General features: G+C 46.6%; 1 protein-coding gene across 4 annotated transcripts in view; it reads right to left on the bottom strand.

Annotated features, from left to right (window-relative positions):
* The window catches only part of ankfn1b (ankyrin repeat and fibronectin type III domain containing 1b), an 834,116-nt gene that overhangs the window by 91,791 nt on the left and 716,786 nt on the right, over positions 1-25,539 (bottom strand). For all 4 annotated transcript variants that reach the window (XM_068003637.1, XM_068003639.1, XM_068003638.1 and 1 more), the window contains 2 exons: positions 12,685-12,817; positions 10,349-10,468 (listed from right to left, as the gene is read on the bottom strand). In XM_068003637.1, coding sequence (XP_067859738.1) covers positions 10,349-10,468; positions 12,685-12,817 — 253 coding nt within the window. The remainder of the gene's footprint in view (positions 1-10,348; positions 10,469-12,684; positions 12,818-25,539) is intronic.

The raw sequence follows: 25,539 nt of genomic DNA, 5'->3' as shown, positions 1-25,539 counted from the left end.
AATAGATTTCCAGATAGAGTAATGAAGGCAAAAAGCCATCAATCTTTTATAAAACAACTGGACGCTGCAATGGGAAACGGCGGGTACTGAGGGTCTTTCTGGACGTATGAGCCAAATGGCCTTCTTCATCTGTAATCATCTTTGAACGTTGGAGGCTCTCTGACACGAGGCTCAGTGCCCAGTCTCTCGTTGCTTGTATCTGACACGAGGCTCAGTGCCCAGTCTCTCGTTGCTTGTATCTGACACGAGGCTCAGTGCCCAGTCTCTCGTTGCTTGTATCTGACACGAGGCTCAGTGCCCAGTCTCTCGTTGCTTGTATCTGACACGAGGCTCAGTGCCCAGTCTCTCGTTGCTTGTATCTGACACGAGGCTCAGTGCCCAGTCTCTCGTTGCTTGTATCTGACACGAGGCTCAGTGCCCAGTCTCTCGTTGCTTGTATCTGACACGAGGCTCAGTGCCCAGTCTCTCGTTGCTTGTATCTGACACAAGGCTCAGTGCCCAGTCTCTCGTTGCTTGTATCTGACACAAGGCTCAGTGCCCAGTCTCTCGTTGCTTGTATCTGACACGAGGCTCAGTGCCCAGTCTCTCGTTGCTTGTATCTGACACGAGGCTCAGTGCCCAGTCTTTCGCAATGAGAGACACATTCATCTCATTCCCTCTTGCCAGAGACAAACAGGAGGATCGAGCACGAGGTTTTGTTTGGATTGCAGGCCTCCCCATGGTGCAGGGTACCATTAACTGCACGTATATTGCCGAGCATGCTCCTCATCCGAACTCGGGCATATTCAAGAACAGAAAGGGTTTCCACTCCCTCAATCTGCAGCTGGTTGTGTGCTGCATGCTGCATAACCTCGCCATTATGAGGGAACAGCCCTCGCCACCCCCTATCCGGTGAGAACATGAGGAGCAGGACCACGAGGAGGAGGAGGAGGAAAAGGAAGAGGAGGAAGTGCTGGAGGAGGAGGAGGAGGAAGTGCAACAGGAAATGCAGGAAGAGGAAGGGGAGCTACAAGATAGACAGGCCCTGTCTGCCAGGGCTGTACGTAATCAGCTGATTAATGAGCGATAGCAGTAACCTCAGGGACACCTCCCCATTCACCAACAGTCCCACACTCCTTACATTTCCTCTCCCACATGACCATCAAATCATCCTCCTTATGATTACACATTGCTTCCTCCCACAGCTCAGCGCAGAAATAAAAACCACCACCAAATACAAATTCAAATCCACATTTATAAATTGACACATGAAATTATACAAACAAAATGAGACTATTCCCCCTTGTGCATTCCCTTCGTGCCTGTTGTCCGTGTGCCTTTACCTATCCTAGTGCTCCTACAAGGTGCTTCCCCAGTGGCTGTAGCATGGGTGGTGGGAGGCTGCTGGCCTTCAATGGAGGAATGGCCTTGGAGGATGACCTCGAGCAGCTCTGGGCCGGGAGGGCCCGGCTTCAGGCTGCACCATCTCGGCCTGGGCTGCAACAGTCTGGCCTGGCTGGCTGACAGGCAACAACAGGGGCACTGGCGGAGTGGCAGGGGTGGGAGCAGGAATGCTGTCGTCCTGAGAGAGGACAGCAGGTCCGACTGCCATGGCACCACTGCCACTCTCCCGGGGCGGCGCCTCAGCACTCCTGGTGATCAGCTGGAGAACGGATTATTGGAGTGCTGCGATGCCCTGGAAGTCCTGATCCACAGTGATCCCCAGAGCCACGATAGCAGCAGTCTGAGCTTCCATTGCAGCAGTCTGAGCAGCAACCGTAGCTTGCAGATCTTTGATGACATTGGTTTGTGCTGCAATGGAAGCCGTGACATTGGCCATGAGACGCTGCATCATGGTGGGTTCCACAGGTGCACTGATGGAGGTGACCACCCGTTCCATGTTGGACAGGATGGGCTCCAAGCTCTGCGCAAAGCCCTGCGCCAAGTTGGAGTTGGACTCCTCCTTGCTCCTTCTCATTGTGCACAGGCTGTCAGGCTTTCCAGTGCCCCAAGCATTTGTTGGTGTACGCCCGTCACCCGTCTTCTGTAGCCTGGCCCATCGAAGTCCTCATCTGACTCGTCAGCAGCAGAACTAGTGAGTGATCTCGCCCTCCGGCGAGCTGGCTCCTGTGATATCTGCTCCCCCCGCCCCGGCTCCTGTGATATCTGCTCCCCCCGCCCCGGCTCCTGTGATATCTGCTCCCCCCGCCCCGGCTCCTGTGATATCTGCTCCCCCCGCCCCGGCTCCTGTGATATCTGCTCCCCCGCCCCGGCTCCTGTGATATCTGCTCCCCCCGCCCCGGCTCCTGTGATATCTGCTCCCCCCGCCCCGGCTCCTGTGATATCTGCTCCCCCCGCCCCGGCTCCTGTGATATCTGCTCCCCCCGCCCCGGCTCCTGTGATATCTGCTCCCCCCGCCCCGGCTCCTGTGATATCTGCTCCCCCCGCCCCGGCTCCTGTGATATCTGCTCCCCCCGCCCCGGCTCCTGTGATATCTGCTCCCCCCGCCCCGGCTCCTGTGATATCTGCTCCCCCCGCCCCGGCTCCTGTGATATCTGCTCCCCCCGCCCCGGCTCCTGTGATATCTGCTCCCCCCGCCCCGGCTCCTGTGATATCTGCTCCCCCCGCCCCGGCTCCTGTGATATCTGCTCCCTCCGCCCCGGCTCCTGTGATATCTGCTCCCCCCGCCCCGGCTCCTGTGATATCTGCTCCCCCCGCCCCGGCTCCTGTGATATCTGCTCCCCCCTCCCCGGCTCCTGTGATATCTGCTCCCCCCGCCCCGGCTCCTGCACACTTGTGCTCGGTGAATCACCACATGCAGATCCCTCCTGTAACCCAACCTCTCAAGTGTCAGTCTCTGAGCTGGTGGCTGTGAGTGTAAGATCGAGTTACGGTGTCTCTTCATCACTGTCATCTTCCTCTACCTCTTCTGACTGGGCAGGTTCCAGTTCTTGGGAATTTGAAATGACAAAGGGACACGGGTTGAGTTGTGGTGAGGGGAGAGGAGAAAGTAAGAAGTGCGAGCTTACAGCATCTGCAGTTTGTGAGACAGAAAAGATTGTGGGATGAGGGAGAAGTCGGAAGAGAAAAGGCGGATTAGGTTCACAGAGACCCTCATCATCGATCCCTCCAGCACCATCAGTGGCCACTGCCTCAGTGATGGCCCTTCCCATAATGGCCAGCACTGTCTCCTCCATGGGGTGGCCAAGCTTGTCTTCCAGTGGCTTCTTGCTCCCTATTTTTATGCGTCACCTTCTCCTGCAAGAAAGAGGGAAGTGTTTTAGTGAGTGTCCTGCAAGATGTTTAGGTGATGTGGTTGTCATGGTTGAATAGCTGTCAGTGCGTGTGACCTGTGGTTGTGGGTGTGAGGCTGGCAGGAGTGCTAAGTGTGTGAGGGTGAGATAAAGTATATGATTTGAAGGGTTGAGCAGTGATTGAAAGAGATTGTTGGTCGGTGGGTGATGGGGGTGTGGTACATTGACCAGTGGCCACAGGTGATACAATAAACCACTCGAAACCTGAACTCACTCACCTTCACAACTCGTGTTATCAGTGAATTTCTTCCTGCACTGCATCCATGTTCTTGGAGCTACGCTCCTGGCATTGACCTCCTCTCCTACTTCCTCCCACTGACTCTTGAGCAGATATCTGGAGGGCCTCCTGCACACTCTGCGGATAGAGGATGCCCCTCCTTCTGTCCACCTCGTGCACCAAGGCCTCGAGTGCATATTCAGAGAACCTCGGTGCACACTCTCTCACAGGGCCATTCTTTGAAGTATTAGAGCACTAAATCACTTCACAAACAACTCCCACCACTTTCTGCAGCCACAGTGCACCTCCCCTTTAAGAGGTGTAGGCTGCCTTTAAGAAGCACGAGCCACCCGCGATATCAGGACCCCTGCTGATCTGTGCAGCCAATCAACAGCTCAGGTAGCGCTGGCAGCAGGCAGCAATCATTTAAAACAGCAGGCAGCACGAATGTAACGAGCTGATTGCATCACAACGGACGGGCGCAGGTTAATCGCGCTCCGCACTCCCCGGCCCATTTTCAGGGGTTATCCAATTTAACCCCTAACTCTTATCTTTGTGCTCTTGGATTTATGACACAAGTTGTAATTTACTGCCAGCTACTGTTTCTCAAATTATTGAACAGTTTGTTCTGCCCTCAAGTGGCATAAAATTAAAGTTCTCTTTAAGACTTATCATCTTATTTTACTTTTTACTGACCTGTAATAAGCTGAGCACAAGAGACAGGTCATTTGGTTTCCGTGATGCAATCACTGAGTGATTGAGGCTAACTTTCAGAGTGCCCGAGAGAACAATGAAAGTCAATGAAAACACAGCTCCCAACAGAGACATTTATATTAAGGAGTGAGAACTTTTCTGACACTTTTAAAAAGGACGATTTGAAGAATGACCTCAATATCCAAAGCAATATTCCAAAACAGGAGCTGAATTCCGGCCTGAAATCACAGGCCAGTACAAATTAGTCAACAATCCAAGGGTAAGGGAACACTTAGGTAACAGTGACCATAACATGATTGAATTCGATATTAGGTTTGACAGGGAGAAGGGATGAGGTCCTGCTGTTAGAGTTTCAGGAGTTAGGAAGGAAGTTAAAATGCCGGACCTCAAAGAGCTCTACAGGCTGTTCCCGGGGACGCACACCAAGACGGACATCAGCTGCTGCTGGAAGACCATCAACTCGGTGAAAGACGCCCTTTGGTCTGCCCGAAACCTGCTGATCTTCCAGTACAAGGAGCTGTCCTCGACTGAGTGCTGCAGACTGGCACAGTCCAAGGTCCAGGACTACGTGCTGAGGGACGCACTGAGGATGGGTGCGGCCCCCGCAAAGGCTCTGTGGGGAAAGGCAACCGTTTAGAGCCTTCCCGCCATTGTATACTGAGGGGCTGCAATCAGGGAAAAACCCCCTCGGGCAGAATGTAAAATTCAAAATTGATGTAATGTACCCGCAACAAATCTGCAATGAATCTGTAATGAATCACCTGTATTGATTGTGATGCAATGAGGCAGCCTAGAGTGTCATGAACTGTAATGATGTCCAATGTGTTTCATTGAACTGTACTTGATGTAACCTGCAAATTGTATAATCGATATTGTGTATGTTTGGAATGTGAGATGAGAACTGTATTGTATGAACTGCTGCAAATTTTATGAATAAAGTATATTTTTTGAAAAAAAAAGCAGGACCTCAAAGATAGTAATCTCTGGATTACTCCCAGTGCCTGGCGCTAGTGAGTACAGAAATAGGAAGATAAAGCAGGTTAATGTGTGGCCAGAGACATGGTGCAAGAGGGAGGGCTTCAGATTCTTGGGGCGGGAAGGACCTGTTCAAGATGGACTGGTTGCACCTCAACAGAGCTGGGACCAATGTCCTCGCCGGGAGGTTCACTCGTGCTGTGGGGGAGGGTTTAAACTAATTTGGCAGAGGGATGGGCACCAGGATGTAGCATTAGAAAGGAGAAACAAAGTGCACGAAGGATTGGGAGAGACAGTTAGCACGAGAGTAAGAAATAGTATAGTATTAGATGGGATCAGACAGAGAATAGGAGAAGGTCTAAGGTAGGTTTACAGTGCATCTGTGTAAATGCACGAAGAATGATAAACAAGGTCGGTGAGCTGCAGGTACAAATAACCACATGGGAATACAATGTGGTGGCGATAACCGAGACCTGACTCAAAAAAGGGCAGGATTGGGTGCTAAATATTCCTAAACACAAGGTGTTCAGGAAAGATGGGGAAGGAAAGAAAGGAGGGGGGTGGCAGTATTGATTAAGGAGAATATTGCAGTGCTGGAGAGAGAGGATGTCCTGGAGGGGTCAAGGACAGAATCTATTTGGTTCGAGTTCAGAAACAATAGAGGTGCCATTACACTACTGGGTGTATTCTATAGGCACCAACTAGTGGGAAGGAGATAGAGGAGCAAATTTGCAGAGAAATTACAGAGAGGTGCAAGAAGTATAGAGTAGTGATAATGGGGGGACTTCAACTATCCGAATATAGACTGGGGTAGTAATAGTGTAAAGGGCAAAGAGGGGGAGGAATTCCTGAAATGTGTTCAGGAGAACTTTCTTGATCAGTCCGTTTCCAGCCCAACGAGGAAGGAGGCATTGCTGGATCTTGTTCTGGGGAATGAGGTGGGTCAAGTGGAGCAAGTGTCAGTGGGGGAACATTTAGGGAACAGTGATCATAGTATCATAAGGTTTAGATTAGTCATGGAAAAGGACAAGGAGCAATTGAGAGTAAAAATACTTAATTGGAGAGGGCCAATTTCAGTGGGTTAAGTACGGGTCTGGCCCGGGTAAATTGGAATCAAAGATTGGCAGGCAAAACTGTAATCGGACAATGGGCGGCCTTTAAGGAGGAGATGGTTCGGGTACAGTCGGGGTACATTCCCACGAGGGGGAAAGGTAGGGCAATTAAAGCCAGAGCTCCCTGGATGACGAAAGAGACAGAGAGTAAGAAGAAGCAGAAAAAAGGGGCGTATAACAGATGTCAGGTTGATAATACAAGTGAGAACCAAGCAGAATATAGAAAGTTCAGAGGGGAAGTGAAAAAGGAAATAAGAGGGACAAAGAGAGAGTATGAGAATAGACTGGCAGCAAACATGAAAGGGAATCTTCTTTAGGCAAATAAATAGTAAACGGGTAGTAACAGGAGGGGTGGGACTGATCAGGGACCATAAAGGAGATCTACTCATGGAGGCAGAGGGCATGGCCGAGGTACTAAATGAGCACTTTGCATCTGTCTTTACCAAGGAAGAAGATGCTGCCAAAGTCACAATAGAAGAGGAGGTAGTTGAGATACTGGATGGGCTAAAAATTGATAAAGAGGAGGTACTAGAAAGGCTGGCTGTATTTAAAGTAGATAAGTCACCCGGTCCGGATGGGATGCATCCTAGGTTGCTGAGGGAAGTAAGGGTGGAAATTGCGGAGGTACTGGCCATAATCTTCCAAACATCCGTAGATACGGGAGTGGTGCCAGAGGACTGGAGAATTGCAAATGTTACACCTTTGTTCAAAAAAGGGTGTAAGGATAAACCCAGCAACTACAGGCCAGTCAGTTTAACCTCGCTGGTGAGGAAGCTTTTAGAAACAATAATCCAGGACAGAATTAATCCACACTTCTCCAGTCACTTGGAGAAGTGGGGATTAATTAGGGAAAGCCAGCACGGATTTGTTAAAGGCAAATCGTGTTTAACTAACTTGATTGAGTATTTTGATGAGGTAACAGAGGGTCGATGAGGGCAATGCAGTTGATGTTGTGTATATGGACTTTCAAAAGGCGTTTGATAAAGTGCCACATAATAGGCTTGTCATCAAGATTGAAGCCCATGGAATAAAAGGGGCAGTGGCTGCATGGATATAAAATTTGCTAAGTGACAGGAAACAGAGAGTAGTGGTGAACAGTTGTTTGTCAGACTGGAGGGAGGTGTACAGTGGTGTTCCCCAGGGGTCGGTACTGGGACCACTGCTATTTTTGATATATATTAATGATTTGGACTTGGGTGTACAGGGAACAATTAACGCAGAGAAGTGCGAAGTGATACATTTCGGTAGGAAGAATGAGGAGAGGCAAGATAAACTAAATGGTACAATTCTAAAGCTGGTGCAGGAACAGAGAGATCTGGGGGTATATGTGCACAAATCTTTGAAGGTGGCAGGACAGGTTGAGAAAGCGGTTCAAAAAACATATGGGATCCTGGGCTTTATAAATAGAGGCATAGAGTACAAAAGCAAGGAAGTCATGATGAACCTTTATAAAACACTGGTTCGGCCACAACCGGAGTATTGTGTCCAGTTCTGGGCACCGCACTTTAGGAAAGATGTGAAGGCCTTAGAGAGGGTGCAGAAAAGATTTACTAGAATGGTTCCACGAATGAGGGACTTCAGTTACGTGGATAGACTGGAGAAGCTGGGATTAGAACATAAGAAATTGGAGCAGGAGTAGGCCAATCGGCCCCTCGAGCCTGCTCCGCCATTCAATAAGATCATGGCTGATCTGATCCCAACCACAAATCTAAAGAACACAAGAAGTCGGAGCAGGACCCGGCCACATAGCCCCTGGGCCCTCTCCGCCACCTACAGGGCATTGACCGATCCGAACTCAGCTTCATGTCCAATTTCCTGCCTGCTCCCCATAACCCCTAATTCCCTTTACTTCTAGGAAACTGTCTATTTCTGTTTTAAATTTATCTAATGATGTAGCTTCCACAGCTTCCTGGGGCAGCAAATTCCACAGACCTACCACCCTCTGAGTGAAGAAGTTTCTCCTCATCTCAGTTTTGAAAGAGCAGCCCCTTATTCTAAGATCATGCCCCCTAGTTCTAGTTTCACCCATCTTTGGGAACATCCTTACTGCATCCACCCGATCAAGACCCTTCACAATCTTATATGTTTCAATAAGATCGCCTCTCATTCTTCTGAACTCCAATGAGTAGAGTCCCAATCTACTCAACCTCTCCTCATATGTCCACCCCCTCATCCCCGGGATTAACCGAGTGAACCTTCTTTGTACTGCCTCGAGAGCAAGTATGTCTTTTCTTAAGTATGGAGACCAAAACTGTATGCAGTATTCCAGGTGCGGTCTCACCAATACCTTATATAACTGCAGCAATACCTCCTTGTTTTTATATTCTATCCCCCTAGCAATAAAAGCCAACATTCCGTTGGCTTTCTTGATCACCTGCTGCACCTGCATACCAACTTTTTGATTTTCTTGCACTAGGACCCCCAGATCCCTTTGTACTGCAGTACTTTCCAGTCTCTCGCCATTAAGAAAATAACTTGCTCTCTGATTTTTCCTGCCAAAGTGCATAACCTCACATTTTCCAATATTATATTGCATCTGCCAAATCTCCGCCCACTCACCCAGCCTGTCTATACCCCCTTGCAGGTTTTTTATGTCCTCCTCACTCTCTACTTTCCCTCCCATCTTTGTATCATCTGCAAATTTTGATATGTTGCACTCGGTCCCCTCCTCCAAATCGTTAATATAGATTGTAAAGAGTTGGGGACCCAGCACCGACCCCTGTGGAACACCACTGGTTACTGGTTGCCAGTCCGAAAATGAACCATTTATCCCAACTCTCTGCTTCCTGTTCGATAACCAATCCTCCACCCATGCCAGAATATTACCCCCAATCCCGTGATTTTTTATCTTAAGTAATAATCTTTTATGTGGCACCTTGTCGAATGCCTTCTGGAAGTCTAAATACACTATGTCCACTGGTTCCCCTTTATCCACCCTATACGTTATATCCTCGAAGAACTCAAGCAAATTTGTCAGACATGACTTCCCCTTCATAAAGCCATGCTGACTTTGTCCTATTAAATTATGCTTATCTAAATGTTCCGTTACTGTCTCCTTAATAATAGACTCCAAAATTTTACCCACCACAGATGTTAAGCTAACTGGCCTATAATTTCCAGCCTTCTGCCTACTACCCTTTTTAAATAACGGTGTTACATTAGCAGTTTTCCAATCTGCCGGGACCTCTCCTGAGTCCAGGGAATTTTGGAAAACTGTTCTTAGAGTAGAGAAGATTGAGAGGAGATTTGATAGAAGTGTTCAAAATCATGAAGGGTTTAGATAAAGTAAATAAAGAGAAACTGTTCCCATTGGTGGAAGGGTTGAGAACCAGAGGACATAGATTTAAGGTGATTGGCAAAAGAACCAGAGGCGACATGAGGAGAAACTTTTTTTACGCAGCGAGTGGTTCTAATCTGGAATGCGCTGCCTGAAAGGGCGGTGGAAGCAGATTCAATCGTGGCTTTCAAAAAGGAATTGGATAAATACTTGAAGGGAAAAAATTTGCAGGGCTACAGGGAAAGAGCAGGGGAATGGGACTAACTGGATTGCTCTTACAGAGAGTCAGCATGGGCTCGATGGGCTGAATGGCCTCCTTCTGTGCTGCAACCATTCTATGAAACTAAGGTTTTAAATTTAGGAGGGATGAGACAGTAGACTGGGCAGAAGTATTAATGGATAAAAGTACAGATGAACAGTAGGAGGTTCAAAGAAGTATTTGGTAGAATACACGACCTGTACAGACCCCTAAAGGGCGAGAGCTCTCCTCGTGTAATTAAACAACCTTGGTCAACAAAAGAGGTGAGAGATAGTATAAAACTAAAAGAAAGGGCTTACACAAATCCAATATATTGTGATACAGGTCATTACACCCACCTCTCTCTGCTCACACAAACACTCAACTCTCTGACTGCATTTGACAAAACCTGGAGTGGACTATATTGCAATTAATGGGATAGACGTCACAAAACATGGAGAGGACCATCTCTGATTTATATAAATTCAGTTCAAAGAATTTCGAGGAAATTTTCGGGCTCACCTGGAGTTGAGCGACAGCTACAAGCATCTTATGGCGAGCCTGTAGAACCGATGAACAGGAGGATAAGGAGGGGCTCATACACTGAACCAACCATCGAGTGTCTTCCCACATACAGGATACCTGGGTCAGAAAGGAGATGGAAATCTTCAGTGTGCCACTGGTACCAGCAGACAATGGGAACAGTCAGACATCAGCGAAAACACTTCACTGCTGCTTAATACATCTTTCTGATAATCTGAATTCACTTCCTCAGATTACTCCCACACCCAGTGACAGACCTGAACCCACCAATACTTCACCATGATGTTTCACAGCTGGAAATACTCTCTTCAGACACATTCCAGGTTTGAAAGAACAGAATGTAACATTGTGCTGTTGGGTGTTTCTCATGGCCTCAGTAGCCACAGTATGGTCATTTCACACATCTGCTATTCCAGCACTGAAATCCTGGAGACTGATCTTGAATAATGTTAGTCATGGAACTCATATTCTCCAAATAACACCTCAGCCCCACACCATGAGTGGGAATTGAGGATTTGTAACTTGATTAAGAATTGTTATTAATTAAAATGTATATAATATAAAAATCTTGTGTCTATATGAGCATTTATAATTGAAACAGCCTGGGTAAACTGGTCATACTGCATCACACGCCAGTGGAGGTGCTGCAGTTCTGGGGGTATTCATGATGCTTTGCATCTGAGTAAGAAGGATGGCTCCTCAGGGGAATGGGCTACACGATACAACCATTGATGAGAACGACTCACATTCCTCCACCTACACAAGACAAAGGGAGAAGAGGGTAGAAAACTGAGGGACAGGAGCCCTGACCGATTCACTCCCCTCCTATTCTGAAAGTAAAGGTCAATTGCCTTGACTGAGGTAGAACCGTAGAATTTTAGAGGGAGCTCACTCAGTCCATTGCTTCGATGCTGACTTTGTGAAAGAGCGATCCACTTAGATCCATTGGCCAGTCCTTTCAAATTTTTCTTTTTCAAATATTCAATTTTCCCTTTAAAAGCTGTTATGGATTCCACTCCCCCGCTCTGTCTGATGGGACCTTCCACATCGTAACAACCCTCTGCTTAAAAAAATTCCTCCTGACCTTTCCCTTCATTCTTTAGTGATGATCTAAATTTCGTCTAGGAACATAGGAACATAGGAACAGGAGTAGGCCATTCAGCCCCTCGTGCCTGCTCCGCCATTTGATAAGATCATGGCTGATCTGTGATCTAACTCCATATACCTGCCTTTGGCCCATATCCCTTAATACCTTTGGTTGCCAAAAAGCTATCTATCTCACATTTAAATTTAGCAATTGAACGAGTATCAATTGCCGTTTGTGGAAGAGAGTTCCAAACTTCTACCACCCTTTGTGTGTAGAAATGTTTTCTAATCTCACTCCTGAAAGGTCTGGCTCTAATTTTTAGACTGTGCCCCCTACTCCTAGAATCCCCAACCCTAACCAAGTCCGTACTTTTCCCTCGATTCCATGGGCTTCTATCTTAGCTAACAGTCTCTTATGTGGGACCTTATCAAATGCCTTCTGGAAGTCCATATAAATAACATCCATTGACATTCCCCTGTCCACTACTTTAGTCACCTCTTCAAAAAATTCAATCAGGTTTGTCAGGCACGACCTACCTTTCACAAATCCATGCTGGCTCTCTCTGATTAACTGAAAATTCTCGAGGTGTTCAGTCACCCTATCCTTAATTATAGATTCCAGCATTTTCCCCACAACAGATGTTAGGCTAACTGGTCTATAATTCCCTGGTTTCCCTCTCTCTCCTTTCTTAAAAAGCGGAGTGACATGTGCAATTTTCCAATCTAGAGGGACAGTTCCTGAATCTTCTCTAGTTACCAAGTCACTGACCAAGTAGAAATAGTTTCTCCCCATTTACCTTCACCAAATCTCTCAACTGTAAATATCTTTACCAGATCTCTTCTTAATCTTCTCCTCCAATGAAACCTAGTTTCTTTAGGCTGTCTTCATAAAGAAAGTTTCTCATCTCTTACCATCTTAATAACTTTCTTCTGAACCCTCTCCATGGCCTTGACATCTTTCTAAAAGTAGGGTGTCAAAAATCCTCACAATACTCGAACTACAGCCTAACCAATCATTTGTAAAGGTTTAGCATTACCTCCACTTTTGTAATCCATGTTCCTATTCATAAAATCTAGGAACCATATGTTAAGTCAACACGGAGCAGTGACCAAACCTGGGAGGTTCTTAGTTCACCCGACTCAGTCCATTACACAACATTTACTCACTCACAGGAAGGTCCTTCAAATAGGATCCATTAATAATATGACGGTTCTCTTCATCCCTTTACCTTTGTGAACCAAAGGAAATCTTGCATCAGTGAGCTGGAATATGAATCGTCCATGTCTACCACTGGAATCTGTTCCTCATTTGTCACAATTATGTCATCATCCTTGTAGAATATCGCTGTCAGGTATAATCCTCTGAAAAACAGGTCAACATCAGTTTTTCATGTAACTTCAGACATCGGAACAGGCACAAATCATAGAATCATAGAAAGCTTACAGCACGGAAGGAGGCTATTCAGCCCATCGAGTCTATTCTGGCTCTGTGCAAGAGCAATCCAGCTAGTCCCACTCCCCCACCCTATCCCCGTAGCCCTGCAACTATTTTCCTTTCAAGTACTTATCCAGTTCCCATTTGAAGGCCATGATTGAATCTGCCTCCACCACCCCCTCGGGCAGTGCATTCCAGATCCTAACCACTCGCTGTGTAAAAAAGTTTTTCCTCATGTCATCTTTGGTTCTTTTGCCAATCACCTTAAATCTATGTCCTCTGGTTCTTGACCCTTCCACCAATAGGAACAGTTTCTCTCTATCTACTCTGTCTAGATCCTTCATGATTTTGAACACCTCGATCAAATCTCCTCGCAACCTTCTCTGTTCCAAGGAGAACAACCCCAACTTCTCCAGTCTATCCAGGTAACTAAAGTCCCTCATCCCTGGAACCATTCTAGTAAATCTCTTCTGCACCCTCTCTAAGGCCTTCACATCTTTCCTAAAGTCCGGTGCCCAGAACTGGACACAATACTCCAGTTGTGGCCGAACCAGTGTTTTATAAAGATTCATCATGACTTCCTTACTTTTGTACTCTATGCCTCTATTTATAAAGCCCAGGATCCTGGATGCTTTTTTAACCGCTTTCTCAACCTGCCCTGCCACTTTCAATGATTTGTGCTCATATATCCCCAGATCTCTCTGTTCCTGTATCCCTTTTAGAGTTGTGCCCTTTAGTTTATATTGCCTCTCCTCATTCTTCCTACCGAAATGTATCACTTTGCACTTTTCTGTGTTAAATTTCATCTGCCACGTGTCCGCCCATTCCACCAGCCTGTCTATATCCTCTGGAAGTCTATCACTATCCTCCTCACTGTTCACTACACCTGCAAGTTTTGTGTCATCTGCAAATTTTGAAATTGTGCCCTGTACACCCAAGTCCAAGTCATTAATATATATCAAGAAAAGCAGTGGTCCCAGCACTGACCCCTGGAGAACACCACTGTACACCTCCCTCCAGTCTGAAAAACAACCATTCACCACGACTCTCTGTTTCCTGTTACTGAGCCAATTTTATATCCATGTTGTTACTGCCCTTTTATTCCATGGGCTCCAACTTTGATGACAAGCCTATTATGTGGCACTTTATCAAACACTTTTTAAAAGTCCATAAACACTACATCAACTGCATTGCCCTCAACGACCCCCTCTGTGACCTCAACAAAAAACTCTATCAATTTAGTTAAACACGATTTGCCATGATCATGGCTGATCTTCAACCCCAACTCCACTTTCCCGCCCGATCTCCACATTTCGTGATTCCCTTAGAGTTCAAAAATCTATCGATCTCAGTCTTGAATATATTTTACAACACCAAGTTATAGTCCAGCAATTTTATTTTAAATTCACAAGCTTTCGGAGGCTTCCTCCTTCCTCATCGTTCACCTGAGGAAGGAGGAAGCCTCCGAAAGCTTGTGAATTTAAAATAAAATTGCTGGACTATAACTTAGTGTTGTAAAATTGTTTACAATTGTCAACCCCAGTCCATCACCGGCATCTCCACATCTTGAATATATTCAGTGACTGAGCATCCACAGCCCTCTGGGGTAGAGAATTCCAAAGATTCACAATCATCTGAGCAAAGAAATTCCTCCTCAGCTCAGTCCTATATGGCCGACCCCTTATCCTGAGACTATGACCCCTAGTTCTAGACTCTCCAGCCAGGGGAAACAGCCTCTCAGCATCTACCCTGTCAAGTCCCCTCAGAATCTTATAAGTTTCAATGAGATCACCTCTCATTTTTCTAAACTCCAGAGTTCAGGCCCATTCTACTCAATCTCTCCGCATAGGAACATAGGAACAGGAGTAGGCCATTCAGCCCCTCGTGCCTGCTCCGCCATTTGATAAGATCATGGCTGATCTGTGAACTAAAGCTATCTATCTCAGATTTAAATTTAGCAATTGAGCTAGTATCAATTGCCGTTTGCGGAAGAGAGTTCCAAACTTCTACCACCCTTTGTGTGTAGAAATGTTTTCTAATCTCACTCCTGAAAGGTCTGGCTCTAATTTTTAGACTGTGCCCCCTACTCCTAGAATCCCCAACCAGTGGAAATAGTTTCTCTCTATCCGCCCTATCTGTTCCCCTTAATATCTTATAAACTTCGATCAGATCACCCCTTAACCTTCGAAACTCCAGAGAATACAACCCCAATTTGTGCAATCTGTCCTCGTAACTTAACCCTTGAAGTCCGGATATCATTCTAGTAAACCTACGCTGCACTCTCTCCAAGGCAAATATGTCCTTCCGAAGGTGCGGTGCCCAGAACTGCTCACAGTACTCCAGGTGCGGTCTAACCAGGGTTTTGTATAGCTGCAGCATAACTTCTGCCCCCTTGCACTCTAGTCCTCTAGATATAAAGGCCAGCATTCCATTCGCCTTATTGATTATTTTCTGCACCTGTTCATGGCATAGGACAACCCTCTCATCCCAGGAATCAATCATAGAATCATAGAATCATAGAAGTTTACAACATGGAAACAGGCCCTTCGGCCCAACATGTCCATGTCGCCCAGTTTATACCACTAAGCTGGTCCCAATTGCCTGCACTTGGCTCATATCCATCTATACCCATCTTACCCATGTAACTGTCCAAATGCTTTTTAAAAGACAAAATTGTACCCGCCTCTACTACTACCTCTGGCAGCTCGTTCCAGACACTCACCACCCTTTGAGTGAAAAAATTGCCCCTCTGGACCCTTTTGTATCTCTCCCCTCTCACCTTAAATCTATGCCCCCTCGTTATAGACTCCCCTACCTTTGGGAAAAGATTTTGACTATCGACCTTATCTATGCCCCTCATTATTTTAGAGAGAGAGAGAGAGAGAGAGAGAGTTATACAGCACGGATAGAGGCCCTTCGGCCCATCGTGTCCGCGCCGGCCATCAGCCCTGTCTACTCTAATCCCATATTCCAGCATTTGGTCCGTAGCCTTGTATGCTATGGCATTTCAAGTGCTCATCCAAATGCTTCTTGAATGTTGTGAGGGTTCCTGCCTCCACAACCCTTTCAGGCAGTGAGTTCCAGACTCCAACCACCCTCTGGGTGAAAAAGTTCTTTCTCAAATCCCCTCTAAACCTCCCGCCTTTTACCTTGAATCTATGCCCCCTTGTTATAGAACCCTCAACGAAGGGAAAAAGCTCCTTAGTATCCATCCTATCTGTGCCCCTCATAATTTTGTACATCTCAATCATGTCCCCCCTCAGCCTCCTCTGCTCCAAGGAAAACAAACCCAATCTTCCCAGTCTCTCTTCATAGCTGAAGCGCTCCAGCCCTGGTAACATCCTGGTGAATCTCCTCTGCACCCTCTCCAAAGTGATCACATCCTTCCTGTAGTGTGGCGACCAGAACTGCACACAGTACTCCAGCTGTGGCCTAACCAGTGTTTTATACAGCTCCATCATAACCTCCTTGCTCTTATATTCTATGCCTCGGCTAATAAAGGCAAGTATCCCATATGCCTTCTTTACCACCTTATCTACCTGTTCCGCCGCCTTCAGGGATCTGTGAACTTGCACACCAAGATCCCTCTGACCCTCTGTCTTGCCTAGGGTCCTCCCATTCATTGTGTATTCCCTTGCCTTGTTAGTCCCTCCAAAGTGCATCACCTCGCACTTTTCCGGGTTAAATTCCATTTGCCACTGTTCCGCCCATCTGACCAACCCATCTATATCGTCCTGCAGACTGAGGCTATCCTCCTCGCTATTTACCACCCTACCAATTTTTGTATCATCAGCGAATTTACTGATCATACATTTTACATTCATATCCAAGTCATTAATGTAGACCACAAACAGCAAGGGACCCAGCACCGATCCCTGTGGTACCCCACTGGCCACAGGCTTCCAGTCACAAAAACAACCTTCGACCATCACCCTCTGCCTTCTGCCACTAAGCCAGTTTTGTATCCAAAGTGCCAAGGCACCCTGGATTCCATGGGCTCGTACCTTCTTGACCAGTCTCCTGTGCGGGACTTTATCGAAGGCCTTACTGAAATCCATGTATACCACATCCACTGCGTTACCCTCATCCACACGCCTAGTCACCCCCTCAAAAAATTCAATCAAATTAGTCAGACATGATCTTCCCTTGACAAAGCCATGTTGACTATCCCTGATTAATCCTTGCTTCTCCAAGTGGAGACTAATTTTGTCCTTCAGAATTTTTTCCAATAATTTTCCTACCACTGATGTTAGGCTCACTGGCCTGTAGTTCCCCGGTTTTTCCCTACTCCCCTTCTTGAATAATGGTACTACATTAGCGGTTCTCCAGTCCTCTGGCACATCCCCTGTGGCCAGAGAGGTTCTGAATATATGTGTCAGAGCCCCCGCAATCTCCTCCTTTGCCTCACACAGTAGCCTGGGATACATTTCGTCCGGGCCTGGGGATTTATCCATTTTTAGGCCTGCTAAAACCGCCAATACCTCCTCCCGCTCGATGTTAATATGTTCGAGTATATCACAGTCCCCCTGCCGTATTTCTATGTCTACATCATCCTTCTCCATAGTGAAAACAGATGCAAAAAATTCATTTAGAACCCCTCCTACATCTGCCGGCTCCACACACAGATTGCCATTTTTGTCCCTAATGGGCCCTATTTTTTCCCTAGTCATCCTCTTACCCTTAATATACTTATAAAACATCTTAGGATTTTCCTTTATTTTGCTCGCCAGTGTTATTTCATGGCCCCTCCTTGATCTCCTAATTTCTTTTTTAAGTATCCCCCTGCACTTTTTGTACTCCTCTCGGGCTTCCTCCGTCTTTAGCCTTTTGTATCTGCCAAAAGCCCTCCTTTTTTTCCTAATCCATTCTCGTATATCCCCTGACATCCAAGGTTCCCTGGAGTTCTTGGAACCACCCTTGACCTTTACGGGAACATGTTGCCATTGTATGGTCTCAATCTCCCTTCTGAAAGACTCCCATTGCTCCGATGCGGATTTTCCTACAAGCAGCTGATCCCAGTCCATTTTGGCCAGATCCTGCCGTATCCTATTAAAATCGGCCTTCCCCCAATTTAGAACCTTTATTTCCGGCCCCTCCCTGTCCTTTTCCATGACCACCTTAAATCTCACCGAATTATGGTCACTGTCACCAAAGTGCTCACCTACTAGCACTTCTTCCACTTGGCCGGCCACATTCCCTAGAATTAGGTCCAGTACCGCCCCCTCTCTTGTAGGACTTTCTACATGCTGGCTCAAAAAGCTCTCCTGGATGCACGTTAAGAATTTTGTACCCTCTAAGCCTTTTACACTCTGAGTATCCCAGTTAATATTGGGGAAGTTGAAATCCCCCACGATTATTACCCTATTATTTGCACAATTTTCTGAGATTTGCCTACATATCTGTTCCTCTATCTCCCCCTGACTGTTTGGGGGCCTATAGTACACTCCCATCAAAGTGCTTGCCCCCTTTTTGTTTTTAAGCTCCACCCATATGGCCTCATTAGAGGAACCTGCTAATATATCATCCCTCCTTATGGCAGTAATTGATTCTTTAATTAATATTGCGACCCCCCCTTTCTGCGGACGCAACCGAGACTCCAGGATGGTATGTTGCCTCCCTGGTGCAAGGGTCAAGGATGTCTCGGAGCGGCTGCAGGACATTCTGGAGGGGGAGGGTGAACAGCCAGTTGTCGTGGTGCATATAGGCACCAACGATATAGGTAAAAAACAGGATGAGGTCCTACAAGCTGAATTTAGGGAGTTAGGAGTTAAACTAAAGAGTAGGACCTCAAAGGTAGTAATCTCAGGATTGCTACCAGTGCCACGGGCAAGTCAGAGTAGGAATGACAGGATAGCTAAAATGAATACGTGGCTTGAGAGATGGTGCAAGAGGGAGGGATTCAAATTCCTGGGCCATTGGAACCGGTTCTGGGGGAGGTGGGACCAGTACAAATTGGACGGTCTGCATCTGGGCAGGACTGGAACCAATGTCCTAGGGGGAGTGTTTGCCAGTGCTGTTGGGGAGGGTTTAAACGAATGTGGCAGGGGGATGGGAACCGATGCAGGAAGTCAGTGGGAAATAAAATGGTGACAGAAACAAAAGGCAGTAAGGGAGAGTGTACAGAACATGACCGGACAGATGGGCTGAGAAAGCAGGGCAAAGACCAAGGGAAGTCTAGATTAAACTGCATTTATTTCAATGCAAGAAGTCTGATGGGCAAGGCAGATTAACTCAGGGCATGGATGGGTACATGGGACTGGGATGTTATAGCTATTACTGAAACATGGATAAGGGAGGGGCAGGACTGGCAGCTCAATGTTCCAGGGTACAGATGCTATAGGAAAGATAGAGCAGGAGGTAAGAGAGGAGGGGGAGTTGCGTTCTTGATTAGGGAGAACATCACGGCAGTAGTGAGAGGGGATATATCCGAGGGTTCGCCCACTGAGTCTGTATGGGTAGAACTGAAAAATAAGAAGGGAGAGATCACTTTGATAGGATTGTACGACAGACCCCCAAATAGTCAACGGGAAATTGAGGAGCAAATATGTAAGGAGATTGCAGACTGCTGCAAGAAAAATAGGGTGGTAATAGTAGGGGACTTTAACTTTCCCAACATTGACTGGGACAGCCATAGCATTAGGGGCTTGGATGGAGAGAAATTTGTTGAGTGTATTCAGGAGGAATTTCTCATTCAGTATGTGGATGGCCCGACTAGAGAGGGGGCAAAACTTGACCTCCTCTTGGGAAATAAGGAAGGGCAGGTGACAGAAGTGTTGGTGAGGGATCACTTTGGGACAAGTGATCATAATTCCATTAGTTTTAAGATAGCTATGGAGAAGGATAGGTCTGGCCCAAAAGTTAAAATTCTAAATTGGGGAAAGGCCAATTTTGATGGTATTAGACAGGAACTTTCAGAAGTTGATTGGGAGAGTCTGTTGGCAGGCAAAGGGAAGTCTGGTAAGTGGGAGGCTTTCAAAAGTGTGTTAACCAGGGTTCAGGGTAAGCACATTCCTTATAAAGTGAAGGGCAAGGCTGGTAGAAGTAGGGAACCTTGGATGACTCGAGAGATTGAGCAACTAGTCAAAAAGAAGAAGGAGGCATATGACATGCATAGGCAGCTGGGATCAAGTGGATCCCTTGAAGAGTACAGAGATTGCCGGAGTAGAGTTAAGAGAGAAATCAGGAGGGCAAAAAGGGGATATGAGATTGCTTTGGCAGATCAGGCAAAGGTGAATCCAAAGAGCTTCTACAAATACATAAAGGGCAAAAGGGTAACTAGGGAGAGAGTAGGGCCTCTTAAGGATCAACAAGGTCATCTATGTGCGGAACCACAAGAAATGGGTGAGATCCTGAATGAATATTTCACATCGGTATTTACGGTTGAGAAAGGCATGGATGTTAGGGAACTTGGGGAAATAAATAGTGATGTCTTGAGGAGTGTACATATTACAGAGAGGGAGGTGCTGGAAGTCTTAACGCGCATCAAGGTAGATAAATCTCCGGGACCTGATGAAATGTATCCCAGGACGTTATGGGAGGTTAGGGAGGAAATTGCGGGTCCCCTAGCAGAGATATTTGAATCATCCACCGCTACAGGTGAGGTGCCTGAAGATTGGAGGGTAGCAAATGTTGTGCCTTTGTTTAAGAAGGGCGGCAGGGAAAAGCCTGGGAACTACAGACCGGTGAGCCTGACATCTGTAGTGGGTAAGTTGTTAGAGGGTATTCTGAGGGACAGGATCTACAGGCATTTGGAGAGGCAGGAACTAATTAGGAACAGTCAGCATGGTTTTGTGAGAGGAAAATCATGTCTCACGAATTTGATTGAGTTTTTTGAAGGGGTAACCAAGAAGATAGATGAGGGCTGTGCAGTAGACGTGGTCTACATGGACTTCAGCAAAGCATTTGACAAGGTACCGCATGGTAGGTTGTTACATAAGGTTAAATCTCATGGGATCCAAGGTGAGGTAGCCAATTGGATACAAAATTGGCTTGACGACAGAAGACAGAGGGTGGTTGTAGAGGGTTGTTTTTCAAACTGGAGGCCTGTAACCAGCGGTGTGCCTCAGGGATCGGTGCTGGGTCCGCTGTTATTTGTTATTTATATTAATGATTTGGATGAGAATTTAGGAGGCATGGTTAGTAAGTTTGCAGATGACACCAAGATTGGTGGCATTGTGGACAGTGAAGAAGGTTATCTGGGATTGCAACGGGATCTTGATCAATTGGGCCAGTGGGCCGATGAATGGCAGATGGAGTTTAATTTAGATAAATGTGAGGTGATGCATTTTGGTAGATCGAATCGGGCCAGGACCTACTCCGTTAATGGTAGGGCGTTGGGGAGAGTTATAGAACAAAGAGATCTAGGAGTACAGATTCATAGCTCCTTGAAAGTGGAGTCACAGGCGGATAGGGTGGTGAAGAAGGCATTCGGCATGCTTGGTTTCATTGGTCAGAACATTGAATACAGGAGTTGGGATGTCTTGTTGAAGTTGTACAGGGCATTGGTGAGGCCACACTTGGAGTACTGTGTACAGTTCTGGTCACCCTATTATAGAAAGGATATTATTAAACTAGAAAGAGTGCAGAAAAGATTTACTAGGATGCTACCGGGACTTGATGGTTTGACTTACAGGGAGAGGTTAGACAGACTGGGACTTTTTTCCCTGGAGAGTAGGAGGTTAAGGGGTGATCTTATAGAAGTCTATAAAATAATGAGGGGCATAGATAAGGTCGATAGTCAAAATCTTTTCCCAAAGGTAGGGGAGTCTATAACGAGGGGGCATAGATTTAAGGTGAGAGGGGAGAGATACAAAAGGGTCCAGAGGGGCAATTTTTTCACTCAAAGGGTGGTGAGTGTCTGGAACGAGCTGCCAGAGGCAGTAGTAGAGGCGGGTACAATTTTGTCTTTAAAAAGCATTTGGACAGTTACACGGGTAAGATGGGTATAGAGGGATATGGGCCAAGTGCAGGCAATTGGGACTAGCTTAGTGGTATAAACTGGGCGACATGGACATGTTGGGCCGAAGGGCCTGTTTCCATGTTGTAACTTCTATGATTCTATGATTCTATGATTCTTATACCTCCCCCTCTGTCTCGCCTGAAGATTCTGTACCCCGGAATATTGAGCTGCCAGTCTTGCCCCTCCCTCAACCATGTCTCTGTGACAGCAACAATATCATGCTCCCATGTGTTTATCAACACCTTCAGTTCATCCACCTTATTCGCAAGACTCCTTGCATTAAAATAGATGCCATCCAGCCTTGCCCTCACATATTTGCCCTGTCTTCCAAGCTGACTTGTTTTTTTCTCTATATTTGGCTGCACATCACCCCCTATTGTAGCTCCACTCTGTATCCCATCCCCCTGCCAAGTTAGTTTAAACCCCCCCCAACAGTGCTAGCAAACCTCCCCGCAAGGATATTTGTCCCGCTCTGGTTCAGATGCAACCCGTCCGACTTGTACAAGTCCCACCTTCCCCAGAAGCAGGCCCAGTGATCCAGGAAACTGAAACCCTCCCTCCTGCACCAACTCTTTAGCCACGCATTCATCTGTTCTATCCTCCTATTTCTATACTCACTAGCCCGTGGCACTGGGAGTAATCCAGAGATTACAACCTTTGAGGTCCTGCTCTTTAATCTGCTACCTAGCTCCCTAAATTCTTGATGCAGGACCTCATCTCCCTTCCTACCTATGTCGTTGGTCCCAATGTGGACCACGACCTCTGCCTGCTCACCCTCCCCCTTGAGAATGCCCTGAAGCCGCTCAGTGACATTTTATAGACTTCTATAAGATCACCCCTTAACCTCCTACTCTCCAGGGAAAAAAGTCCCAGTCTATTTAACCTCTCCCTATAAGTCAAACCATCAAGTCCCGGTAGCATCCTAGTAAATCTTTTTTGCACTCTTTCTAGTTTAATAATATCCTTTCTATAATAGGGTGACCAGAACTGTACACAGTATTCCAAGTGTGGCCTCACCAATGCCCTGTACAACTTCAACAAGACATCCCAACTCCTGCATTCAATGTTCTGACCAATGAAACCAAGCATGCCGAATGCCTTCTTCACCACCCTATCCACCTGTGACTCCACTTTCAAGGAGCTATGAACCTGTACTCCTAGATCTCTTTGTTCTATAACTCTCCCCAACGCCCTACCATTAACGGAGTAGGTCCTGGCCCGATTCGATCTACCAAAATGCATCACCTCACATTTATCTAAATTAAACTCCATTTGCCATTCATCAGCCCACTGGCCCAATTTATCAAGATCCCGTTGCAATCCTAGATAACCTTCTTCACTGTCCACAATGCCACCAATCTTGGTGTCATCTGCAAACTTACTAACCATGCCTCCTAAATTCTCATCCAAATCATTAATATAAATAACAAATAACAGCGGACCCAGCACCGATCCCTGAGGCACACCGCTGGACACAGGCATCCAGTTTGAAAAACAACCCTCTACAACCACCCTCTGTCTTCTGTCGTCAAGCCAATTTTGTATCCAATTGGCTACCTCACCTTGGATCCCATGAGATTTAACCTTATGTAACAACCTACCATGCGGTACCTTGTCAAAGGCTTTGCTGAAGTCCATGTAGACCACGTCTACTGCACAGCCCTCATCTATCTTCTTGGTTACCCCTTCAAAAAACTCAATCAAATTCGTGAGACATGATTTTCCTCTCACAAAACCATGCTGACTGTTCCTAATTAGTCCCTGCCTCTCCAAATGCCTGTAGATCCTGTCCCTCAGAATACCCTCTAACAACTTACCCACTACAGATGTCAGGCTCACTGGTCTGTAGTTCCCAGGCTTTTCCCTGCCGCCCTTCTTAAACAAAGGCACAACATTTGCTACCCTCCAATCTTCAGGCACCTCACCTGTAGCTGTCGATGATTCAAATATCTCTGCTAGGGGACCCGCAATTTCCTCCCTAACCTCCCATAACGTCCTGGGATACATTTCATCAGGTCCCGGAGATTTATCTACCTTGATGCGTGTTAAGACTTCCAGCACCTGCCTCTCTGTAATATGTACACTCCTCAAGACATCACTATTTATTTCCCCAAGTTCCCTAACATCCATGCCTTTCTCAACCGTAAATACCGATGTGAAATATTCATTCAGGATCTCACCCATCTCTTGTGGTTCCGCACATAGATGACCTTGTTGATCCTTAAGAGGCCCTACTCTCTCCCTAGTTACTCTTTTACCCTTTATGTATTTGTCGAAGCTCTTTGGATTCTCCTTTGCCTTATCTGCCAAAGCAATCTCATGTCCCCTTTTTGCCCTCATGATTTCTCTCTTAACTCTACTCTGGCAATCTCTATACTCTTCAAGGGAACAATCTAGAGAACCTTCGTTGCACCGCCTCTAAGGCAAGTATATCCTTCCTTAGATAAGGAGACCAAAACTGTACACAGTACTCCGGGTGTGGTCTCACCAGAGCCCTACATAATTGCAGTAAGACCTCCTTACTCTTATGCTCGAACCCCCTTATAATAAAGGCTGACTTACCATTTACCTTCCTAATTGTTTGCTGTACCTGCTGTGTTTCGTGTGTTGTGTGTGATTGTCTGTTTGTGTTTGTTTGTTTGTGTGTGTGTGTTTGTCTGAGTTTGTGTGTGCATTTGTCTGTTCGTGTATGTGTCTGTGTGTGTTTACGTATGTACTCATGCGTGTCTGTGTGTTTGTGTGTGCGTTTGTGTCTGTGTGTGTGTTTATGTGTGTGCTTGTGTGTGTGTTTATGCGTGTTTGTCTGTTCGTGTGTGTCTGTGTGTGTTTGTGTGTGTGTGTCTGTCTGTGTTTGTTTGTATCTGTGTTTGTCTGTGTGTGTGTTTGTCTGTGTATATGTTTGTCTGTGTGTGTGTTTGTCTGTGTATATGTTTGTCTGTGTGTGTGTTTGTCTGTGTATGTGTTTGTCTGTGTGTGTGTTAGTCTGTCTGTGTGTGTTTGTGTTTATGTTTGTGTGTGTGTGAGTCTGTTTGTGTGTGTGTGTGTGTGTGTTTGTGTGTGAATGTGTATTTTTGTGTGTTTGTGGGGACATCAGGCAGGGAGAGACTCAGGGTGGGCTGTGATGCCACAACAATCAAATAATGAAGCAGTCCGAGCCCGCATGCAGCAAGACCTGGACAACATCCAGGCTTGGGCTGATAAGTGGCAATTAACATTCGCGCCAGACAAGTGCCAGGCAATGACCATCTCCAACAAGAGAGAGTCTAACCACCTCCCCTTGACATTCAACGGCATTACCATCGCCGAATCCCCCACCATCAACATCCTGGGGGTCACCATTGACCAGAAACTGAACTGGACCAGCCACATAAATAGTGTGGCTCCAAGAGCAGGTCAGAGGCTGGGTATTCTGCGGCGAGTGACTCACCTCCTGACTCCCCAAAGCCTTTCCACCATCTACAAGGCACAAGTCAGGAGTGTGATGGAATACTCTCCACTTGCCTGGATGAGTGCAGCTCCAACAACACTCAAGAAGCTCAACACCATCCAAGATAAAGCAGCCCGCTTGATTGGCACCCCATCCACCACCCTAAACATTCACTCCCTTCACCACCGGCGCACAGTGGCTGCAGTGTGTACCATCCACAGGATGCACTGCAGCAACTCGCCAAGGCTTCTTCGACAGCACCT

The sequence above is a fragment of the Heptranchias perlo genome, chromosome 22 (assembly GCF_035084215.1).
Source record: "Heptranchias perlo isolate sHepPer1 chromosome 22, sHepPer1.hap1, whole genome shotgun sequence".
Classification (NCBI taxonomy): Eukaryota; Metazoa; Chordata; class Chondrichthyes; order Hexanchiformes; family Hexanchidae; genus Heptranchias; species Heptranchias perlo.
Note: the sequence above shows the minus strand (reverse complement) of the source record. Positions and strands in the feature narration are given on the sequence as shown.